Source organism: Podarcis muralis, chromosome 2 (genome assembly GCF_964188315.1).
Source record: "Podarcis muralis chromosome 2, rPodMur119.hap1.1, whole genome shotgun sequence".
Lineage (NCBI taxonomy): Eukaryota > Metazoa > Chordata > Lepidosauria > Squamata > Lacertidae > Podarcis > Podarcis muralis.
This window is the reverse complement of record NC_135656.1, coordinates 32,210,070-32,234,963: the sequence shown is the minus strand read 5'-3', so window position 1 is coordinate 32,234,963 and position 24,894 is coordinate 32,210,070. Positions and strand designations below refer to the sequence as shown.

Below are 24,894 nucleotides of genomic sequence, written 5' to 3'. Positions count from 1 at the left end.
TTGCTAGTCTAGCATAAATTGTACATTTTTGTAAAACAAAACCTATATTCACAAAAAGTGTGCATGTCAGATTTTTCCACAGGGGATCCACAGACTGGGCTTATCAATGAAATATAGACTTCTAACATAGGTAAATGACGCTCAAGAAGGGAATTCCAGAGGATAGTCTTGTTAGTCTGCTGTAACCAACACTCCAAAGTACTCTGGCACCTTAAAAACAAACACATTTATTGTGACATTGGCTTCAACAGACATGTCCACAAAGGCTTTTGCCCCAATAAATTTAGCCTGCCTTTAAACTGCCACAGTACTCTCCTTTTAAAGAAAATATTTATTGGCAACCATGATTCTTAAGATATCTTAAAGCCAAGAGCTGGGAAGGAGAGAGAGGCAACGAATGGGGGCGTATTTTAAGTCCTTAGTTTCAATTCCACAAAGTGATTTTGTATGCTAGACACACAAAACTATCTCCACTCGTAACAGTATCAGAAGAGGGAAAGAAATGTGATTTGTAACAAGAGAAATATGATGTGGATTAATGACACTTATAAGGTTATGATATTACAAATGGTGCTGGAAGAAAAACAAGAAGCCGGCATGAAAAGTTCAGCTGCAACAAAAGATGAAGACACTAAACTGCTCAGCGGGTTTGGTGGTCATTTAGCAAACATAAAAAACTGCAATGCAGGTAACCTCAAGTGGAAAAACGGTTTAGGAACATACAAGGGGGCGGGGGAGAGTAAATTTTAGAGAAATGGGAAACAGCCTCAGAGTGGCTATTAGAGAAGCCTGAGAAAACAGAACTGTTTTTTGTTTGGGATCAGCACTTACCCCTCAGCCCCAGTAAACGTCCCTGGTGGAGGATTACAGCTAAAGTAAGAAAGGAGGAAAGGGGAAAATGGATAGGTGTGACAGCAGAGGAGAAGGATTAATGAGAACCCACCACTTGCGTTCTGGTATTTGATAAGAGCTTTATATATTAAGCTCCTAACTACAAGAAGGTACAATCAGAAGGAGATAAATGAACATCTTTCTTTCAGCTTCAGGGGCCAAAGGAAGTAGGAGCACCTTTAATATTCTGACATATTGGCAAACTGCGTTTCCCCTTTCTCTCTTTTCTTCAAGAACGGACACCATCAAATTTGACAGGAATAAGACTGCCATCTCCTCCTCCAGGAAAGGGGGGGGGGAATAAAAATCCACCAGCTCTGTTTCTCACATTTTAGTTTGTCTGCCAACAAGCAGTGGACATTGTCTTAGGTAAGGGGGTGGGTAGCTGTCACCCGACTTTTTTCCCCCTCCGCCACCCCCATACTTACCTATTCCTCTGAAGCTCCACTGATGCTGTCTAGGTGGCAAGGATAATGTCACAAACATTATCGTCACAATCGTTAGAACACCTTATATGGAGTTGGGAGCACCTGTTGCTAAAACAACTGGTGGTGGTAAGGATATCTGTCCAGCTCAGCAATCTCTACATATTCTTGCCTATTTAGTCCTAGAAGCATATATAAAAAAGAACACCAATTCCTCTTTTCTATCCTCTAACAAAAGTTAACTGCATTTTATAAGAAAATTGCCTAAGGTGAATGTAGCTGATTTTCGGGAGCATTTTCACCATTTTAAAAACTGTTACAATTCAAAGTAGTTGTTTTTTATTGAATGCACATAATTGCAACGCAAAACCGGACATTTAATGGATGATCAATGTAATGGTACGGCATGGAAAACAATGCATGTGGTGTTCAAAGCAACTGATATGAAATAATTCATCATTAGCAAAATATACCATGACAACCCACAACAGTCCACCCCAGCATTACACCAATATTATACTAGAAAAGTGTGCATTTTCAGCATAGTGAGAGAAAAATCTGTAGCTATTTAAACATGATTAAATAAGTATTCAAAAATGGAAGCCCCAAGCAGAGAGTTTTTGGGCAAGGATTTATGGAATGAAGTTGGCTGGGTATTAAACAAAATACTATTTTATAACAGTTTCCTTAATCGTGTGTACATTTTAGGCAGATCCAGAAAATAGTTAAAAATTGAATCTAGTTGTCCCTAGCATTTACAAGCTCAGAACCGAAGCCGTTCCCTCTCTATGTCTGTTTTTCTAGCTATGGGCTGGGATTGTGGCAGCCAGAGAAGACAAAGTCATCACCTGCGGAATCTATCAGGAATTCCAGAGCAAACAGGGCAGAAGGACGAAAGCAGCAGGATTACATTTGGGTGGGGTCTATTGAAGAGGGAGAAGTGGCTGACGCAGTGGGAAGATGACGAGGCACAAAGTTGTGAGATAAGCCCCTCATTTGCTATTAAATTAAAAAACTGATGTGTTTTCCAAGGACTTACTTAGCATTACATCTAGTGTGCCCACCTCCATCTGCTTGCATTTGTGAATACAGAGGAGTGTCTCCGGACAGCGCTGGCCCCCGGCCTCTTAAGTGAGATGGGCGCACAACCCTAGAGTCTGTCAAGACTGGCCCGTACGGGCAGGGGTCCCTTTACCTTTTTACCATCAAATCTCTGAGAAGGTTTGCTGTTGTTTTAGTATATGAAGCTGCCAGTCCCTGAGAATCCCTATGAAAACTACAGAATCGGACCGGACTGAAATCAGAAAATTTACCAGAGTTGCTGGAGAACACCAAACACGGGCCAGCGCAAGAGTTTATCTGGTCTGAAATAGTGGCACTCTTGTTTAATCTACTTTTCTTATTGCACTTACTTTCTGTTAATGGAATGGAGATAATGACGCCGTTGCCTGTCCCAACCCACAACCGATTGCAGGACACCATGAGAGCTGTGATTCTCACAAATGAAAATCCCAGTTTTCCAGTACCTGAAACAAACACAGCAGCACTCATTAGAAACCAAATGATACATATCTGCAGGAAATGTCCCATTTTAAACCTAACTTTACTCCATGTTTTATAAACAAACAAAAAGAGAAGTTCTGGAAACTCTTTGTTCTTTGAATGACTGGGGTTCTTTAAATCTCCAAACAGTTCCTTAGCTCCATGGACGTCCCCATGTAGTTTGATGGGAGATACAATGCTCTGCATGCAAAATATCTCAGGTTCAATCCCCACATCTTCAAATGGTGATGGGAAAAGAACTTCACTGAAAAACTGGAGAGCCGCAGCCAGTGTCAACAATACTGGGCTAGCTGGAGCTTTTAAAGATTGAAATAAAGATATAAAGAGGAAACTCCCAAAGTTGAAAGTACAGTGGTACCTCTGGTTACATACGCTTCAGGTTACGGACTCCGCTAACCCAGAAATATTACCTCGGGTTAAGAACTTTGCTTCAGGTTGAGAACAGAAATTGTGCTGCGGTGGCATGGCGGCAGCGGGAGGCCCCATTAGCTAAAGTGGTGCTTCAGGTTAAGAACAGTTTCAGGTTAAGAACAGACCTCCAGAACAAATTAAATACTTAACCCGAGGTACCACTGTATAGTAAAGTTCAACTTATTTTGCCCCATGAAAAATTGCGCCTAACATTTCCTATTCTTCTCTTTTCCCAAGGAGACTGTTTTCTCATTTCGAAGGACAAAATAAAGGACCTTAAACTCTGTTGACACTGTAGTCAATGGTCTTCTTAGTGCCTCCCCATTATGCCCTTGAAGGCCTCACATCTCACGTTTTCCTTAGAGGAAATTACACACAAAAGCTTACTACTATTTGTAGTGCAAATAGAACTACATGCTATCACTATGCAGTAATTTGTAGGGTGTTCAGCCAGCAACATAATTCATCCATGTCTTTTCATTTGTACAAGAAGGTGACTTGTCCGATTCAGGCCAATGACTTACCTAGCATTTTGCTTACATAGGGTTCGATGTCGACATCTTGTAGATGCTGGTAAGTGTGAGCATGATAAAGGCGGAGTGTGGAATCTAAACGGATTGATACCCACACTCCATCTCCCACCCAGGCCAGTTGTCTCACTTGGCTCTCCTTCCTTGGGTGTGCATCAAACGATTTCTGAAATGAGTTATACTTTAATTAAGGAACGCATAATAAAATACTTCTCCAATGCCTCCAGTTTACACATTACTAAGATAAAATAAGATCTCATCTTTTCCCCCTCTCTCAGTAAACTGTTAAGAGAGGATCAGCAATGACTCTTTTGTTTAGTATGCATCAGTGCTCTAAAATCTGCTTTTTTAAAAAAAGATTGATCCTGTGAGCCCCCTGTGATCTCCTCCAGCCGTCCTTCAATGGGTCAAAGGTAAATCTACTGAATTAGCAAGATTTACTAATGGCTATCTTCTGACAGTGATTTTTCACATATTCATGGTCATGTATAACTTATGATCCTGCTTGCTTGGCCTTCATAGATGTTCTCTTTATGCCATATAATCTCATTTCCTACTTAACCTCCTTTCTTCTAAATGAGTTCTCCCTGATTATTCACCGATTTTAAATGGTTGCTTTAACTTGCCTCTATTTTCATGGCTTTCGGCTGAACCACATATATTTTGTTTCTGTAGCCACACCAGACTTTATCGTGTACCACAGTCATACACCGGATTGAATGGTGAGGTCGGCCCAAATCTAGAAGGTGATAGTTTGTCAAGTCCCATTGCCCATCTGAAGAAGAAGAAGAAGAAGAAGAAGAAGAAGAAGAAGAAGAAGAAGAAATTATTAAGGGGATGAGCAAACCTTGTCTGCAAATGTTAATTTGTGTACATGACTAAAATATGTATACTACTACATTTCTATTCACTTATTTTCCATTATTCAAATCCATAACTTTATAGGGAACAGATAAAATCCATAATGGCATAAAGAAGCCTCTGTCAACCTGCCCTTAAGATGTTTCAGGTCATAACTTCCATCAATTCTGACTGCTGGCCATGCTGGCTGTGGCAGATAGAAGTTGTCGTGCAAAAACATCTGGGTAGCACCAAACGCAGGAAGGGTGACAAAGAAGAAATGCCCAGACACACATGCCTTACATTCAAGGAATACTCATTTAAGTTTTTTGGCATATTCTTTATAGGCATTCGAGTGCTCGGATAGGCAAAATAAACCCAAAACAGCAATACCACCCACAGAACAGTGAATGTTTAGAAACCATGGCACACTGACTTGTACGTAAGGCAGTAGTTCAGATATATCTGAACACAAACAAGCAATAGAGATACCTTCACATTTAGGTATCCTCAAGGTGCTCTATGGCGCATCAGTTCCTAAAAGGATGCTACACACAGGCAAATGAGCCTCTACCCATCCATTGCTCATGTACAGGGCAGCAGAGAAAACAGCACCAGGCTATCCAAAGGACTGCAAGTAAGCCCTTTGTTCCCTTAAGGGGAACAGAGATGAATGGGAAGAGAGGGAAGTCAACATTCTTGATGACTCTTTATACTACTTGGAGATGGAATAAAGCTACATTGAGTCCCATCAGAGAAAAGGGTGGGGTATAAATAAATAAATTGATGGTGGTGATGATGATGATGATGATGATGATGGTAATAGTAGTAGTAGTAGTAGTAGTAATAACAACAACAACAACAACAACAACAACAACAACAACAACAATAATAATAATAATGGAGGACTTCATTTTTTGGTCAATATTATCCCAAGAATTACAAGATTTCCCACTGAGCAGATGATCTCTAAAGGTCTGCAATGTGTCCACATTCTAGGAGTAGACCAGACATATAAATATGTGACAGTTCTAGGGTGTATAAATAGAAGGCTTACCTACTCCTCTGTGAAATATTGCTAAAGTTCCATCTGCTAGTGCAACTAATACTATTCCTTTTACGTGTCTAGAAAAGAAAGAAAGGCAAAATGTATGTTATGAGGAAACTCTGGCCATAGCAATAGATTGTTGTGCTCATTAAGCTCTGTCAACACTACACACAAAAACACAAAAACAAACACATCCTATGTTGGTACCCTCTCCCACCCCTAACAGGCGACCAGTGCATGCCATCTGTCTAAACTTCACATATAAATGAGACTCAACTGAAATTGTTATCATAATTAGCATACGAAGAAATGGTAATAATACTGAATCAAATTTATTCATGGTCTTTTAAGCAATTGTTTTATCTCTTAACCAAGCCCCAAAGAACCTCAGTCAACTATTTCAGAGCAGGAGATTTATTGAGTTTCCTATTTTGTAAGACAATATGCATGGCTACTACAAAAGCACCTTCCTCCCCAAGCTTACACTATGGTACAAACCACTAAAGGAGATCAACAAACAAACAAAAACCAAACCACATGCTCATGCAATGTAGCATCACACAGGACATACCCTGGAACAGGTACCAGTTTTTTTTTTTGGGGGGGGGGGCTCCCACAGCAACATTTTGTGCTTGTGGTGTGGGAAGATAGATTTTTGTGAATCTATCTCTGCTCACAGACTGTCCTGCTAAACCAGCGATATTACTTAAAGACTGTGGGAAATTTTGCTTGCACACTTTCCCCTCCTAGCTTTCAGTAGGTGTGACATCCCAGCTACAAACATTCCTAGAAGGATCTTCAATGACAGCTTTCTGATTGCCAACAAATACATCACTTTCTATTTTCTTGCTGACAATTCCCAATGTGCCATTCTCTTCTTCAAACCCCCCTCAAAAAAACAAAAACCTTTTCTGAACCAGCACTTCACAGAAGCTATTTTTAGTGTAATTATTTTCTACTCGGCTAACTCCATTTTAAACTACAGAAATGTGAATGTCATTATGGAAAAAAAATTAATTTTATAGCAACTTACACTATACTGAGTATAGAATCTTTAAGTTTAATTGCATGAACACATTTTCTCCACTGAGCCACTGAAGAATGAACATATAAGCTGTAACGATAAAGTCAGATTAATTAAAAATCCAATATTCCAAAATCCATGTTAGCATTTAAAAATGGCAGTATTGTTTATAGCTGTTAGCTTAAAAATAAATAAATCACAAGTTGGCTTAAACAATATTGCTTTGCCCAGCCTGAATTAGGTTATTTCAGTAGCTTAATTCTGTTCAGCTTTGCTGATGCCCTTTTCAGGAATCTAAACTTGCTGTCAGTAGCTAATGGATCATTTAATTCAAAATGCTAGTGCTTACCTTTAAAGACCTTTACTGAGGCCACAAACCCTTTTGACATAGCGGGCACATTTGGGAACTTGATAAATTGTTGTGGGCACCTCATGCGCCTTAGCCCCTGCCATCAGCAATTAGGGCTGGACAAAAATGCTTTAGCTTTTTTCATGCCTAACAGGATGGAAGTGGTGCGATCTTCCTGAAAGATCTCCCTCTCCCACCCTCCCTCCCTCTCACATTCATTCCCTCTCACACTACAATTAGAGGCTTGAACAAAGCCTTTAATTGGAATCAATTTCTGAGTCTAACTGCAGCAGGGAATGGGACAAAGTACCAAGAAGAAGGTTTATTTCAAGTCTACTTGTGGCAGGGACATTTTCAACAGGGGGTGGCGGCAGGGGTGTGTATCACAGCTAGCTAGGGGAGAGCTAACCTCCAAAACCACCCTATCCCTGTTGCAATTAGGTTTGCAGCAAAGCCTTCTATCCTGGGCTTTTGGAGGGAGGCAGGGATATGACAGGCAACAATAAATATCCACCATGCTTTAAGTCTGTTGTCGGAAGCCCTTCTCCGAGTGCTTCCTGTCAAAAGTTATGCAGGTGGCAACCCAAGAAAATTGCCTTTTTGACAGTGGTGCTCTAATTTACTGAATGCTCTCCTCAGGCAGGTTCACTGGACTCCTTTGGGGGGAAGGGTGGGACAGAAATGTAAATAATAGAGTGGAGGACTGTTTTTTAAGCTCCCCCTGCCTTCTTTTACGAGAAATTGGTTTTAGCTGCTGCTCTGCTTTTAAATCCTCTGTATAACTACAGTGGTACCTCTGGTTGCGAACGGGATCCGTTCCAGAGGCCTGTTCTCAACATGAGCAGAATGCAACTTGCGTCTGCGCGGGTTGCGATTCGGTGCTTTTGTGCAGGACATCATTTTGCGCTTCTGCGCATGCGCGAGCAGCGAAACCCGGAAGTAACCCTTTCCGGTACTTCCGGGTTGCTGCGGGATGCAACCTGTAAATGTTCAGCCTGAAGCAAATGTAACATGAGGTATGACTGTATTGTTTTTTATTCTTATTCTTATTATTGTTAGCTGACCCAACAGTACTCTTGCTTAAGGGCGGGCTATAAAAATTTACTTATTAAAACAAAGGTGCAATACTGTAACAGCAGAACCTCTTATCTAACCTCCCACTTTCAAGTGCCAGCTTTAAGTTACTTGGCTGGGTCTCACATCACTGACTGAATATGCAGATGACTGGGTGACAAGATTAATTGGGGCTTAGTCAATCATCGCTGTTAATTGTTTAAAAATCTCACCTGAATCCGTAATTCAGAGCAAATTTCAAGGTTGAGGTTTCATTTTTTTTTAAAAAAAAGAGAGATTATTTACCAGCCTCAGAAAAGGAAAAAACTGAACTGATCACTAGACACATTTCCATTAGTGAAATAGTTTGGAATTAAGGTTCTTGCTTTACCATCCATTCTGGGCTCCAAGCCACATTGTTGGCAAAAGGCTGCTCATTTTCTGTGCTTCTTCTCTTACGAGATCCTGCTCATTTGGCAATACAGCAACATCCTTATACAAATCTGACTCGTTGCTGAGAGGAAGGGGAAAGTCAAATGGTTAAAATATGAAAAGGTTGTTCAAAGCACACTAGGCTTGTTTCAATACTCTTTTACTTAGTCTGCACATTCTAGCAATTCCAATTGAAATTTAGGAGCTCAGTACCAAAAGATGTTAATACATTTGTCATTAAAGGTAAAGGTACCCCTGCCCGTACGGGCCAGTCTTGCCAGACTCTAGGGTTGTGCGCTCATCTCGCTTAAGAGGCCGGGGCCCAGCGCTGTCCGAAGACACTTCCGGGTCACGTGGCCAGCGTGACAAAGCTGCATCTGGCGAGCCAGCGCAGCACACGGAACGCCGTTTACCTTCCTGCTGGTGAGCGGTCCCTATTTATCTACTTGCACCCGGAGATGCTTTTGAACTGCTAGGTTGGCAGGCGCTGGGACCAAACGACGGGAGCGCACCCTGCCACAGGGATTTGAACCGCCGACCATGCGATCGGTAAGTCCTAGGCGCTGAGGTTTTACCCACTGCGATCGGCAAGTCCTAGGCGCTGATGTTTTACCCACAGCGCCACCCACGTCCCTTGACATTTGTCATTAGAAATGCAATATAATCTCTTTCTGCCTTTACTACTCCTTTTCTGTTCATGCCAAGGGGGGCATACCTAGGCTGAAATGCTGGAGAACCCTCTACGGTATCCTGAACTCCCAAAGGATCTGTGAAGACATGTTCTGTGTAGACTCCAGTTTGTGCAATATCCGCAGCTTCTTCTCCTGAGCCAGCATTGACTTCTGTCGCCTCGGTTGCTTCCTCTGCCGTCTGAATGTTCTCGTCCACTGCATCATTCTCAGCTGAAACGTCTAAGGTACATTTTTCAGTAATAGGTCACTCAGTTCCTTACCACAAGAAAGCGTGCATGAAAATGTGCGCCCTAATGAGCCACTCCTTTGGTTCTTTCTACGTTCCTTTTTGTTTTTTATACAGAAGAGACATATCTAAGCTGAGAAGATAAGGTGATGTACAGTGACATCTGTCTGGTTGATAGGGGATCAAATACTTATTTCACTCATTATAATGCACATCAATCTCTGACTTTTGTCTTCTGGGTTTCTGGGGCTTTTTTGTTGTTATTCTGTCTCTCACATAATTAAAATTATGGACTGGTCATTTCTTCATCAGAGGGCAAACGGGCAAATTTAGCAGGGGATCAAATACTTTCCTCCCTCACTGTATGTAGAATGGCCAAGTGGCAGAATTAGTCTGTCAAGTCTGTTTGCTAAGCGGCATCATTGTATTATGTATGCTCCATCCCTGCTACAAATAACACACTTTCTTCTGTAACAAATTAGCATGTTGCATTAATAAGCTCAAATGGACTACAAGCATGTTGTCTGCTACTAATGATACACTTTTACATCCCCTGGATGGATGGATGGAGGTGTGAAGAGGCTCAATTATAATTAACCCTGTGATTATCACTTAGGAGAAGTACAAGGCTTCTCCTTCAGACAAACAGGCCATGTTTGGATGCAACACTAAACTATACGATAAAAGCATTATGTGAAAGAGCTTCACACTTGGTCACTCTCCAGTAAACCATCTTTCCTCCCTGCAAGGAGATCTGAAAGTTTTTGCTTCCATTTTAAAATGCGATAACTCAAATTTTTCATGCTGCAACAAACTACATTTTGAATAAAACTTGTGAATATTTTCATACCTGGCTGTTTATTTGTCTCGGGGGAGGCACCATTGGCACTGTGGGCAGCAGAAGGCCCTGTGATACCCTCTGCCGTACAACCAACTACTGTGATTCCTCCTAAAAGACTGTCTGTTTCTGCTGAGCTGTTGCTATTCATACTGCCAGACAAGGATGACTTGTCCACCAGACCAGAGTCCAGTTCTTGTGACCCTTCTTCTCCTGTAGGATAGTCAGTTTCGCGGGCTCCTGAAACAAAAATATAAGGTTTCATTCAGTACCTTGGATAGTTAACTTTTCAGTACCCTTTGCGGGTTGGTGATCTTCATAAAATACTTGCAATTTGCTGTTATCATAACACAAAATCTAGCGAAGCTAATGCATGCCTTCACATAGCCTACCCACCAAATTTCAGTGAAATTTAAGAACAAGTCAGAAGTAGATTTGAAAACAGGCATTAAGAAGAGGGAATTGTTATATGTATGGTTGCTATGATGTAAAAGGTACCAACAAAGCAATTAATTCTTAGTGTTCAGAAATAAAAGGAAGAGTTCCTAAAACATACTTGTTGAACTTGTCTAGTTACTAGGATTCTACTTGTTTTAAACAGTCAAAACAAAGTAGCATTTCTGACAGCAAAGGTTTTAATTGTTGGTGCAGCGGTGACATGACTAACAACTTTTCATATAAGCTTCTTAGGAAGAATTTACAGCACTGCTTTAATGGAGTTAGGGCTCCAGACACAGGTTCAGATAAAAGACTCTGTATAGAACACAAGGTAATAGCACCACCAAAAACTCCAAAATAAATAATGTAAATGAAGTATTTATTTGTCTATCCTATAGCAGCAATTATTAGCTTCTTTTAAAAATACAGGGCAGGATTGATTGATTATTTTTATGCATATTGTATTATTTATATGATGTTAGCTGCTCGGAGCCCAGCTCCGGCTGGGGAGGGTGTGGTACAAATATTATTATTATTATTATTATTATTATTATTATTATTATTATTATGCTATGTTATAAGGATTTCCACTTACGCAACCAGACGTCCCCCCTCCTCCCCCACACCCTCCCCAAATTTGCTCCTGAGGGTTGGGTGAAGCCTAAAACTGGTTTAGGGGGATAGGGGAGAATGCTCCATTGCACAAGCAGAAATTCCTGTGCTGACAGAACACAGGACTTAGAACTATGTTATATTCTACCCTCAGACATTAAATGGAGGGTTTTCACACTTTACATAGCAAGTTACACCTTGATTGTGCTTGCTGGTAATGCACATTTGTTTGTTTTAACCATAGTTGGTTAAAGAACCAGGCTTAACCTTACAGATCATAGCGAAGTCGTTGCAGCTTGTTTTGTCTGATGTACAAAAAAAGTTGGAAGTGAAACAAATAATGGCTTAGCCACATTTTGAATGAATCAGGTTGTTTAGTAAGAATCCATGGCAAAAGCTGAATTGACTTGGAGATTACTGGCCAATTTACACACATTATGACTACCTGAAAAGGGCTTACTGCCCAGCTGAATTTTAACAGCAGTTCCAAAACAGGCAGAAGCAAACCCATGTTAACTCAAGTAATTGCCCCCCTCACCTGAGTCTCTTACCTGGTACACTAGCTATACAAAGCACATGAGAATTACAAACAATGAAACTGTCGAGGATGTTTCCTGGCTGGTTGGCATCTACAATGATGACTTTTGTAGCAGAGTGGGTGCTAGTACAGATCCACACAAGGCTTGACAATTCTTCCTGGTTTCTCAGCTCTTTCTGCTGCTCCTGTGTAGGCGGAAACCAAGACCAACCAATGTAAACATTACACAACATGCAGGCCTAGTTTGCATATAACACTAACCTAAACCACGTCTTAGTGTGAATGAGCAAGAAAGAAGATTAAGACTACTGAACTCTTCCCCTGGTTCTACTGCGCTACCCAGAGCTATGCCATGATCCTGCCAAAGGTTATGTCCAAACCCAGGCTGACAACTGCTTTCCATCAAACAAACTGCCCACAACCAAGGACAAGCCTCGGTTACAGTTTGTAGTTTGTCTGAAGTGAGACAACTAGCCTTGCAATGATCAAAACAATCCCTGGTTTAGCCCTGGGAAGAAAGGCACCAGCAGGATGGCGGGAGGAGCACTACAGCCACAATATTCTCTGCTAGGAAACCCTCATGTTTGCCTGATCATCTGAAGCCATCACTGGGCTTTGCCAACTGGGTCACAGTGTCATTTTAGAGTTTACTAGTTCAACCTCATTTTTATTTGGTGAGGGGGTGGGAGAGAATCACATTGTGAATTGCTAGGTGCGTTTTCTACAAATGCAGACGAATAAGCAACCAGAATTACTAAATACCAGGAGTGTTGAAGGTAGTTTTACACACAAACTCCCCCACATTATTTTCATAGCTATGCAAAATACACTTTCATGAACTAAACCGAACAGGCAAGTTTTCTGTCACACCATAAACATGTTGGTCTTGTGGAACTAGATTTTTTCGTCTTCTCCAAATGCTCCACCTGGCCACTATAAAAGCTTTGGAACCAAGAAGCATCTAATGGAACCTATACCTAGATGGACGGATACAATACAAAACGCGCTGTAAAAGCAACGTGTTCGTGTTCATGAGCAGGCACCGAAAGGTTTTTGAACCAATCATGCCATAATTATTGAATTATGAACACAATATTGAAGATTTCTATTTTCTTGAAGTGTTAATAGATTTGCAAACAGTTTCACATTTTGATTATACCTCTGACCTTACCTTGAGTTCTTGATCTAATCTATCCAAGCTACTCTGTGATGCGCTCCTCTGTTTGTTGCTCTCTGCATCTAGAGTCGTCACGTCATTGTAGAACACACTGGCACCAACCACTGAACCGCCATCTCTTGTCTTCCCTCCTGATAAATTAACTCCTACAGCACACCAAAGCTACAAAACAAGTGAACTTTATCAAAACCCACTGGGAAAACCTGGTTATCATTTCTTTCTATAAGACGTAAAAAGACAGCAAACATTTGTTGCACCCTATCATACATTATGCTTTTAGGGAAATAACAATATGACAATATTTAAAAACCAGAGTTTCTCAAAAGTATTCATTAAGCACCTACAATTTAAATTAAACGAGGCGTTGCTCAGAACCTAACAAGGATATAACTTGCTCATGCAGAATTAGGCCTCATCTAAAAATCACTACTGGTGCATTCTTTATTTGAAAAGAGGGAACTGGAGAAAAAGGAAGACAGGTGTACCTTCATGGATGTATCCTTTTCATCGAGTGGCCTTAGGTAAACAGGCACAGGTAAGTTCTTCATTTTGTTATCACCCTGGCCACCACCATTTACAACCTAAAAAGTGAGAAAGAAATATTTACTTTGCTTCAAAACGTTTCTGGCATCTTACAGACCAGTTTGTCACAAGCCCATATCAGAATTTAATAGGTTTGCCAAGATGACCAGAATATTAGACTGTCTGGGAAGAACAATCATAGATCCACTCATTTTAAAGTCATACACTAGTGAGATCAAAGCCAGAGGGGGGCAGTATTGTAATTTTAAAAGTCTATCTTGCCAGATTAGCTAAGAGGCCCTTCTCAGCAGCTAATATATAAAAAAGGGGGGAGTGTAAAATAAACAAAGACTGGGAGGGGGTTATGCACAAAGACTGGGAGGGGGTTAAAGCTATACTTATCTATGCAGATCATAGTTTAAGACAGGGGTCAGCAAACTTTTTCAGCAGGGGGCCAGTCAACTGCCCCTCAGACCTTGTGGGGGCAGACGATATTGGGGGGGGGGGGACTAAACTACCGTATTTTTCGTCCCATAGGACGCACCTAGTTTTTTTGGGGGGAAATAAAGGGGATTTTTTCCCCCTTTATTTCCCCCCCAAAACCAGGTCGGGGAAACCAAACCAGGTCGAGGAACAGCAGGATGGCGGCGCTGCACCGCCCCGCTGTCCCCCGAGCTTGTGGGGCTGGCCGATGTCTGCCCGGCGCGCGGGGCGTTCTGCTTCAGCGCACCCCGCGGGCCAGGCGGCAGGCTGCTATCCGCAGCTTGGGGATGTCTGTCCGGCGCGCAGCGCGCTCTGCTTCAGGGCGTCCCTGGGCGCCGGGTGGCAGGCTGCTATCCACAGCGTAGGGAGTTCCCGCAGGGCTGCCTAGGCTGTGGATGTGTTCCTGAAGCGCCCAGCGCTCCGGGAAGCAGGCTGCTATCCGCAGCCTAGACAGCCCTGTGGGAACTCCCGCAGGGCTGCCTAGGCTGCGGGTGTCTTCCTGAAGCCTGGAGAGCGAGAGGGATCGGTGTGCACCTACCCCTCTCGCTCTCCAAGCTTCAGCGAAAGCCTGCATTCGCCCCATAGGACGCACCCAGATTTCGCCTTCATTTTTGGAGGGGCAAAAGTGCGTCCTATAGGGCGAAAAATACGGTACTTCCTATGCCCCACAAATAACCCAGAGATGCATTTTAAATAAAGCACACATTCTACTCATGTAAAAACACCAGGCAGGCCCCACAAATAACCCAGAGATGCATTTTAAATAAAAGGACACATTCTACTCATGTAAAAACATGCTGATTCCTGGACCGTCCGCGGGCTGGATTTAGAAGGCAATTGGGCCTGATCCGGCCCCCGGGCTTTAGTTTGCCTACCCATGGTTTAAGACCTTGAAACATTTTCCATAAAAATATGCAAGGTAGCACACATGTTCTCAAACTTCAGAAAAATGTGCAGTAACAACATTCCATTACAAAGAGGTTTGAACACAAAGCCATCCCACTCTTCCCACAGCTCAGTGACCTTTTATTGCTAGTTGTTGTTCTTTCTGAACAGCAGCATTTGTGTTTAAATGGGGAAATTCTGCCTTTTAATAAGAAGAATGAAGAAAGCCCGACTTCCCGGTTTAAACTATTTCCAGATTTCATGTTTACAAGTAAACATGATAGCTCCACAGATCACCAATGCTTTGTGATCACCACAAAGGAATTGCCTTCAACTATTAACCAGAAATCCCTTGTGCAACATGCAGGTTCCTGAGTTCAGATGGGACCCTACTTAGGGTTCCCTTGTTTTAGGTCTCCTTTCAGCAGCAGCCCTGTAATTTCAAAATGCAGGGCTAAACTGCTTTGCTCAGTCCCACACCTGCACTATGTTAATCCTGCCTTCATTTTGCTAGGCTTTTAAAATCCTTTCTAACCCTTTCAAGGATGCTTTAGTTTTCTGTGAAGCTGTAAGGTGGTTTTATGTAATACTTGGTTTTAAAGAAAGACTGCAATGTGAAATTGATGAGAGGTTCAATGCTATCAGCTTGTGGAGATAAATGATTTTTATCACTCTACATTTGTTACTTGGCTTACCAATACCAGGATGCCTGTGCTTTTAACATCTTTTTTATTTTTATGAATGGCCACTCTTAACATTATTGTCACCCACAAAAGCTTGTGCCACAATAAAGTTGCTAGTCTTTAAAGTGCCCCAAATTTGCTGTTTTTAATTGTCAATTTTGCTTTAGCTTTGGCAGGGTATTATTCTTGTGTGGTGCCTTCATTACATGTATTTAGGCATCAGGCAAAAACATTCCTCTTCTCCCAGCCCTTTGGCTAATTAAACAATCTATGGCCTTTAAAACTGGTGTGTGTGGGTGGGTGTTGTTTTTCTTTCTTTCTATAGTATGCATTTTTGTGTTTTTTATACTGTAAACTGCCCTGTGATCCTCAGATGAGGTGTGGTAGAAATTTAATTAATAATAATAATTCTATATGGCAATTTGTAGGCATGATAATCTCTGCACAGGTATTTAAATAGCTCCATGTTTTGGCTGAGGTTGATGGAATCTGGAGGGTTACAGGTTTCCCACCTTGCTGAAAATGAAATTGCCTTCAGTGACCTACCACCACAATATCCCCAAACTAAAACACATGAACAGGGATGAACAGTTGATAACACAATACCTGTTTATATTTCTGAGGAAGGCTCCAACCAAAAGCTTGCACTCTACCATCTTCCTTCTGAACATGGGCTTTCACTTGGCGGTACTGTTCTCTCTTCTGCTCTCTACGTGAGGCAAGACTGGCCTCAGACCTTGGCAAAAGGGAAGGACACTTTTTTAAAAAATTCCAAGTTCCTCTATACCTTCCAATCCCCATTAGCCCAAATAAAACTTTTCAAAGTTATGTAGAGGGTGGCAGAAGAGGTTCTTCAAGGTTAATACGCAAATGAAATCTGTATTACTCCCCAGACACCATACTTCCTTCAAGGTACTTGTTTTTTTCTCTCAGTGAGAAACTGTCAGCACAATGCTTCTAAGGTTTCTAGGGCAGCATTGGCTCTCTGGCATGACCTGCTGCTGAAGTCTGCATCTGGTAACATATTTGGATAAAGAGGGGGAAGCAACGTCTGACGCTGCGACCAAACTGGTATGGCGGAAAGCTTTCATTTGAAGGTCTTTTTAAATTACCCATATTCTGTATTCCACCCAAAGGGGGTTCTCTAATGTAACAATCAGGCCACATGACCTGAGGATTTGGGAATTCTAATCATGGAGAGGATTTTCCATTCCACCCCTTCATCTCTCACACTAACAGCCTGAAGAGGCTTCTGGTTATACCTGGAAACCCAGGATGGCTTCTATCAACCTCTGAAGAGAGGACAGCAACACTTTTATTTGATGAGGACTTGGCAATGCTGATTCAGACTTCTGTTATCTAAAGGATAGACTACTCTAATGTTCTCTACATGAAGGTGCCTCCCAAAACTGTATGGAGGCTTCAGTTAGTATAGAACTGGCTGGTAGTTGTCGGTGTAGTTTTATGATGGGAGAGGAAAACAGCCCTTTCCTGCCCCCCAGTTCACCCCACAACCACATTCTTTTGCTTGTGGAAATATTTGCCCAAACCAAGCTGGGCTACTTTTTTGCAGTTTCAGAAGTTGTTAGGAGGTTGTGCATATCCTGGCAAACTTTTCAAATGTCCCAGTTCAGTTCTCTCTTGGCTCATTTGGTCTAATAAGATCATAGGGTTCCTAATGGGGTACCATGGGAGGAGACTGTCCCTGAACTACTCTGATCCTACACCATTTAGTGCTGCATAGATTATAACACCTTTCACTGTGCCAGGAGGAGCCAGCCACAGATACATCAGAGCACTGGTGACATGCGCTTCTGGGCTCCTCTGATTCATGCTAACTTTGCAAACACAATTAACAAAAGCTCTACCTGGTCAAAACATACAAACTGAGCACTGTGAATGGAAACACTGTTGAGGAAACGAAAAACAGTGCTGAAAGGCACCGAGGGATTTTAAGCACAAGTTACATTAGTTCAAGTAAGGAAGTAAAGGGCATTATACTTAAGGTATACCCCTCCCCAAAGGCAACATGCCACATTAGTGTGTGCTGTGTGGATATCATGGGTTATTTTACACAGAAGTATCAAAACGGACAAGGGTACTGCTTAATTCCATGTTTGGACCAGATAACTAGATAAATATGGGCGAGGATCTTTCTGAGAACAAGCAAGATTCTGGCATGGCATGCTAACTAATTATGCAGCCCCCAAGCATAATAATATAATAAGTTGAATAAATTGTTGTAACTGTTATGCAACAGAGGCTACCACATTTAAGCACACAGTCTTCTTTTTGTCCATAAAAATCCAACAGCTACTATCTGTTATTCCAATACTTCAAGGTTTGATCAACCTGAACCCTGGTTTTGATATTTCTACTACAATACATGCTGGCATTGCTGATATATTCAAATAATTCTATATTGCTGGCATACTTTTAGTTTGTATAAGCAAAGCAAGTCTTACTCTTCACTGAGGAAATCGAAGGCTTTTGATTTGTCACTGGGTAACTGGGATAAAGTGCTGCTTCTTTTCTTGACTGATGGAGTAATGTGGGAGGTTGGAGCATTGTACTTAACATTAACTGGTGGTTCTGGTTTCTTAGCAGTATTGCCTGATGAGCTGAATAGTCTGCTAAAACTGGAGACCACAAAAAAAAGTAGAGGCATGTGAGTACACAGACACACCCAAAAGCCAAACTGGCTTCAAATGTACAGCAATGAGTAAGGAAATGTAGTAAGAAAGGAATGGGCCCAAACACAGCAGCCATTAACTGTCCCACACAGCTCACACCATCAGAACAGCAGCATTACGCTTGCAACACTCATAATAACTATTCCATGCACAGCCAGGCCAAGAATGAAGATAAAGACTTGGCATTTACGCAGGGGCTAGAGAATGCTCTAGTGTCTGAAAATGTGGTGTCAAAAACAGCTTTCTATATACATACAGGGCTGGTACAAAAAAAAAAGTGATGCTGGTTCCTATTTTTATTTTCATGTATTTACTTTAATTTCCATCTTATTATTGCCTGCCCTTCATCCTGAGGTCCCAAGGTGGGTTGGACTCCTGAACCTGAAAATTTGAGATGCTTTTCTATCTGTATAGCAAATTTCTAGACCCGAGATAGTTAAGGCCACCATAGGCAACACCACTCAGTAATCCAGGCTCTGAAGCATTGATAAACAGTATAGTTTCCCCAAAACTTATAGGCACACAAGAAGTTTTATCATTATCTGAGTTGATGTGCCATAGTGATTAAAAGCATGAGCTTTGCTCCGTAAGTCACACAACTCATCACGGAGCTTGGTAAATGTTCCTTAGGCAGGATGCTGCCTCCATCTCACCATTATTTATAACAGGGAGATAAATCTGGCATAGCCTACAAGATTGTTGTAAGGATTGCAGATGGTTTGCCCAAAGCATTTCATATAACCTAAATATCATTGTGTATATCATGCGTATGCCACCGAGTGCAAGTTTACTAGACTACAAGACTATGAGTCCAGATATAGAGGATCCATAACTTCAATGTACTATTCTGTTTCCCCACAGCAAAAGGCAGGGATGGACAAGTTTGGTTTCAGTTCAGAATATGAACTACAATAAAGGTAACAGAAACACAGTCCCACAAGAATCCAGCACCTTCACATCCAAGTCCTGCAGATTCACTACTATTTAGAAAGGAGCCCAAAGATTTCTATTAAATCTTAAACCGCAAAAAAGTATTAAATAAAATAACTTCTGGGATCCACAAGATTTTAATATTTAATCACACAATAATTAATCTCTCACAATTTTAGTACTCTCTCACATTTGGCTTCAGTAATTACGTTTAGAACATGGAACATAAATTAGCACTTCACAAATTCTCACACCAAGTTCTGGGGTACTTGAAATTATATGCAAACCACACCAAAAGCTGCCCAAACTTCAGTTTACTTTCATATTCATAGAACAGCTGCTAACAAAACTCTGCACTCTTGTGTCAGAATTCTGATTCCTTTTTTTTAATGCCACAATTAGATTAAGGCAGTTATGTTTCTCGGCCAAGTGCATAACCAACATTGCAAGATGCATCTTACAATCTGTCTTAAGGTCAGTCTTACCCAGCTGGCATTCTAGATAGCAAAGAGAAAATAGGTTTGTTGTTATTGGTTCCTTGCGCAGTAAAGAAACAAAAAAGGCTTTGTGCATAATACCAGCATCTGATTGCATTTCAGTACTTACAACTGCCAAAGGCTTGATCTCTTCTTCTCTTGCATGGCTGGATTTTCTCGTGATGCCCTAACGAAAAAAATCAAAACCTAATTAGCTGAGCAATAGGATGACCTAGAATGCTCTGCACGACACATCAAAGTAGCAAATGGCTCATGTCTGATTACAAGATACAATACTAATAAATTGATGAGGTGGGTGGGGAGGGATTGCTGAATAAAGAGGGTGCAATTTAACATAGTGCTAAGTGGGGCATGTGTGTGCAGAACAAGGCCTGTTTGAGCAGCAAGACATTTCCATTCTGCACTTCCCCCTGTGCATCTACCACATGCCCTCTAAACTGGGTTTAGTTGTACATGAAGTTAGATTACTGTTCAACAAAATTAGTATCTGGATATTCTAAAAATTCAAGTTACTATTTTGACCGCTCATCCCCTAAAACACACACACACTTATTAGTATATCTGGTGAAGGGTAAATAGTGTAAGGGCATCATGCACATTTCAATTAGTTTTTTTGTTCACAGAAGGTTAAGTTCCTGATAAGATCATCCACCGCTCGATGACGGTTTTGTCCACCTCATGCATGCATTAGGAAAGCAGTTCCAAACAGCCATTTGTACAAAATAATTTCATCAGAGGAAGTACCAAGCATTATGGCTGCAAAAGCTGCATGTGCAAGGACTACAGGGACTGCTCCATAGCAGAACGTGGCTCATGCAAAACAAGTCAACTTAGTCACAAAGAGGTCTAAATATCTTTCCATAGTAAAACTAAACTGCAGCAATCACATCCAACCATTAGGTGGCAGCCAAATGAGATGTTAAAAGTACAGGAGTGCCTAGGGAAGAAGTTCAAAGTGAGAGGTGCAGTACGCCCCTCCTACTGCTGCAGATCATCTCCTTGGAGTCTGTCTGCCAAGCACCATCTCTTCATTCAGAGATATGATACTAAACGAATTAAGTTCTTAACCTGAGGTACCACTGTACAATAATAGCAGCAGTTTCACAGATTCGCAGATTGGTAGAGTTGGAAGGGACCAAAGGATTATTTAGTCCAACCCACTGCAATTATATGAGAGAGAGAGAGAGAGAGAGAGAGAGAGAGAGAGAGAGCTAGCTATCTAGCATTGCAACCATAACCGTAAAATACTATGAACAAGCCTAAGAAAACTGCACTTGCCGTATCATCTCAGTCCATCGCACTGCTTCTTGGAGCTCCATTAGCCGCTCTTTATACTGATTTCTTTCCATGAGGACACGGGCCATTTCAACCCGAGTGAAACGCTTTCTCTGAGCAGTAGGAATGTCACTCTGCACATGGGGGTGCAGTACGCCCCTCCTACTGCTGCAGATCATCTCCTTGGAGTCTGTCTGCCAAGCACCATCTCTTCATTCAGAGATATGATACTAAATGTGTGCCCAGCTTTTTTTTTGGGGGGGGGGGATGCTAAGAGCTAAGCAATGGGTGGGGAGGGTAGGAAGCTCCCTGGTCCATCTAGATCAGTGTTTCTCAAACTTGGGTCCCCAGCTGTTGCCAGACTGCCATCATCTCTAGATAGCAGGACCAGAAGTCAGGGGTGATGCGAGTTGTAGTCCAACAACAGCTGGACACACAAGCCTGAGAAACACTGGCTCCTTATTTTCTGCCCTGACTGGCAGCAACTCTCTAGGGCAGCCTTTCTCAACCTGTGGGTCCCCAGATGTTGTTGAACTACAACTCCCATCACCCCTAGCTAGCAAGGCCAGAGCTCAGGGATGATGGGAGTTGTAGTCCAACATCATCTGGGGACCCACAGATTGAGAACCACAGGAAGTCAAAGTTGAAGAAAATATTTTGGAAGATAAAAGGGGGAAAATATTTACTTTCATTATTATCATTTTGTGTGTGGGTGTGGGTGTGGGTGTGTGGGTCTCTGCACATATGTGTGTTTTTGTATGGAATGTTTGGGAGGAAATAAGACGGTAAATAACAAATAAACTAAATATTGATGTATGTGATTTTTATTTCTTAATTATATTTAGTGGTAGTATGGTTGTATTGTTTTTTGTAACATAAAATCATTCAATAAAAATTATTATAAAAAAAGAAGAGAACCGCTGCTCTAGGGTTTCAGGCAGGACTCTTTCTCAGCCCTACTTGGGAAGTTAACCTGGGATGCTCTACATGCAAAGTATGTAGAAGGGCTACAGCCCTTTCTCTTTGATGGTCTGGCCCCCTTTACTCTTAAAAATAATCTACTCTCCACAACGCAATACAGTGGTACCTCGGGTTACATATGCTTCAGGTTACAGATGATTTAGGTTACAGACTCCGCTAACCCAGAAATAGTACCTCGGGTTAAGAACTTTGCTTCAGGATAAGAACAGAAATTGTGCTCTGGCGGTGCAGCGGGAGGCCCCATTAGCTAAAGTGGTGCTTCAGGTTAAGAACAGTTTCAGGTTAAGAACAGACCTCCAGAACGAATTAAGTTCTTAACCTGAGGTACCACTGTACAATAATAGCAGCAGTTTCACAGATTCGCAGATTGGTAGAGTTGGAAGGGACCAAAGGATTATTTAGTCCAACCCACTGCAATTATATGAGAGAGAGAGAGAGAGAGAGAGAGAGAGAGAGAGAGAGAGCTAGCTATCTAGCATTGCAACCATAACCGTAAAATACTATGAACAAGCCTAAGAAAACTGCACTTGCCGTATCATCTCAGTCCATCGCACTGCTTCTTGGAGCTCCATTAGCCGCTCTTTATACTGATTTCTTTCCATGAGGACACGGGCCATTTCAACCCGAGTGAATCGCTTTCTCTGAGCAGTAGGAATGTCACTCTGCACATGGGGGTGGGGGAAAAAGAGAACCAAGAATGCTTAACGTAGCAAATTATGTACAGTTTAAGGAGGAGTTACTTTCTCTTCCATCACCAATGAACTGCACTAAGGGCCTAAGACAGTCGTTTCAAAATAATTTACAGGTGTTTATGGCTATATATAAAGTGCAGTAATGGGCGGGAAGAAACAGTGGCAACAATGGAACCAGCCCCTCACAGCCCCTTGGTGTCCAAAGGAGGGGTGGAGGAAGCAGACTAATTCAGCATCCCCCAGATGTCATAGTCCACTCTACAACTGCAAGAGGAGTTGCAGCAAATAAAGAAAGGACAAGTGCACACTTCTTCTCAAAAACTCTTTCAAAAGGTCAGGGTATTTTAAGAGCAATGTTACACAAATAAGAAACGGGATTAGATAAAAAGCTGCCAATGCAATTACATACATCATCGTCTTCCTTTGCTTTTTGCCTCGCTTCTTCTGCTTCTGCGCGGGCTCTAAACAAGAAACAAGAGTTATCAATGAAGTTAGTTGCAGAATCCCTGGTAAGATCTTCTCTGCTGTACATGAAACATGCGTATTACACTCACTTTCTAAGTTCTTCTTCCAATTCCTTGTTCTTCTCTTCAAGCTTTTGTTTGGCCAGTTTTACAGCTTCCAGCTCTCCTTTCAGCACATCCTTCTCGCAGGTGAGCTCATCTACTTTTGCTATTAAGTCATTCTTCACCACATTCAAGGCATTTCTGAAGACAACAAAGATAGCTGTAATTAGGTCATTTCTACCAGTATCACCTGAGGGGCGCAGGTGGTGCTGTGGGTTAAACCACAGAGCCTAGGACTTGCCAATCAGAAGGTCGGCGGTTCGAATCCCTGCAACGGGGTGAACTCCCGTTGTTCGGTCCCTGCTCCTGCCCACCTAGCAGTTTGAAAGCACGTCAAAGTGCAAGCAGATAAATAAGTACCGCTCCTGCGGGAAGGTAAATGGCATCTCCGTGCGATGCTCTGGTTCGCCAGAAGCGGCTTAGTCACGCTGGCCGCATGACCCGGAAGCTGTACGCCGGCTCCCTTGGCCAATAAAGCGAGATGAGCACCGCAACCCCAGAGTCGGCCACGACTGGACCTAATGGTCAGAGGTCCCTTTACCTTTACCAGTATCACAGAAATTGATCTATTTATTTTTACGACCGTTATTTCAATCCTATCATAGGAATTCAAGCGACAAAGAGTTATGCCCCTCCCCCCACTTACAAAAATAGCTTTGGGCAGTATGAAACAAATGAGTCTCACTAGCGGAAGCCTGCACTACGCCTTCCACCAGGAGAATCCCCAGAGCAGTATGGGGAGGGTGCATCACCACATCTGGCAAGCTGAAATGTTTGCACTGATGGAACAATTGCCGCAGCACTACGTTGGCACTGGCTGCCCCAGATTCATATTTTGTGTTCCGTTTCTATTCACAGCGACAGCTTCAACAGCTTGCACAAAACATAGCTTGCAACATTTGTTTTTATTCGGCAAATAGTATAATTTGCCATATTGGACTAGCCCAGGGTTGTCTAACCCTCAGTTTTGGTGGGGGGGTGTTTAATATTGCCCCCCAGGACCCCTCTAAATTTGACAGCAGCAAAAATGATTACTGTATTTTTTGCTCTATAAGACTCACTTTTTCCCTCCTAAAAAGTAAGGGGAAATGTGTGTGCGTCTTATGGAGCGAATGCAGGCTGCGCAGCTATCGCAGAAGCCAGAACAGCAAGAGGGATTGCTGCTGTCACTGCGCAGCGATCGCTCTTGTTGTTCTGGCTTCTGAGATTCAGAATATTTTTTTTTCTTGTTTTCCTCCTCCAAAAACTAGTTGCGTCTTGTGGTCTGGTGCGTCTTATAGAGTGAAAAATACGGTGAGTGAACACAGTACTGGGCAATAACCCACCTCCTTATCTGATCTGTACACCTGGGGGGGGAGCAGTATGCCTGTGGGTGTCTGCGCACATGTGAGAGTGCTGAGTGGCCACACCCTCTTTTGGCCATGTCCACAACTGCGTGTGGCCCCAGAGGGTTGGTGAACCCTGTGCCCCAAAAACGTTAGCCCCGCCTAAACTAGTCTAGCTCTGCAACATCTAAACAGATCCTCTTGGACAGTGCTTTTTTCTGGGGGTACGCATACCCCTAAACATTTTGTGAATCTAAGTTTGGCCTCATTGAGGG

At 42.1% G+C, this 24,894-nt stretch overlaps 1 protein-coding gene across 10 annotated transcripts in view; it reads right to left on the bottom strand.

The window, feature by feature from the left end:
- The window catches only part of SPAG9 (sperm associated antigen 9), a 78,415-nt gene that overhangs the window by 6,433 nt on the left and 47,088 nt on the right, over positions 1–24,894 (bottom strand). For 6 of the 10 annotated variants that reach the window (XM_077924135.1, XM_077924136.1, XM_077924139.1 and 3 more), the window contains 18 exons: positions 23,283–23,435; positions 23,138–23,189; positions 21,059–21,189; positions 19,890–19,946; positions 18,126–18,299; positions 16,267–16,396; positions 13,573–13,668; positions 13,082–13,249; positions 11,924–12,095; positions 10,335–10,562; positions 9,282–9,477; positions 8,526–8,648; positions 6,742–6,822; positions 5,718–5,785; positions 4,447–4,595; positions 3,815–3,986; positions 2,729–2,842; positions 832–870 (listed from right to left, as the gene is read on the bottom strand). In XM_077924135.1, coding sequence (XP_077780261.1) covers positions 832–870; positions 2,729–2,842; positions 3,815–3,986; positions 4,447–4,595; positions 5,718–5,785; positions 6,742–6,822; positions 8,526–8,648; positions 9,282–9,477; positions 10,335–10,562; positions 11,924–12,095; positions 13,082–13,249; positions 13,573–13,668; positions 16,267–16,396; positions 18,126–18,299; positions 19,890–19,946; positions 21,059–21,189; positions 23,138–23,189; positions 23,283–23,435 — 2,303 coding nt within the window. The other 4 variants (XM_028716427.2, XM_077924138.1, XM_077924137.1 and 1 more) reach the window with 4 other exon arrangements.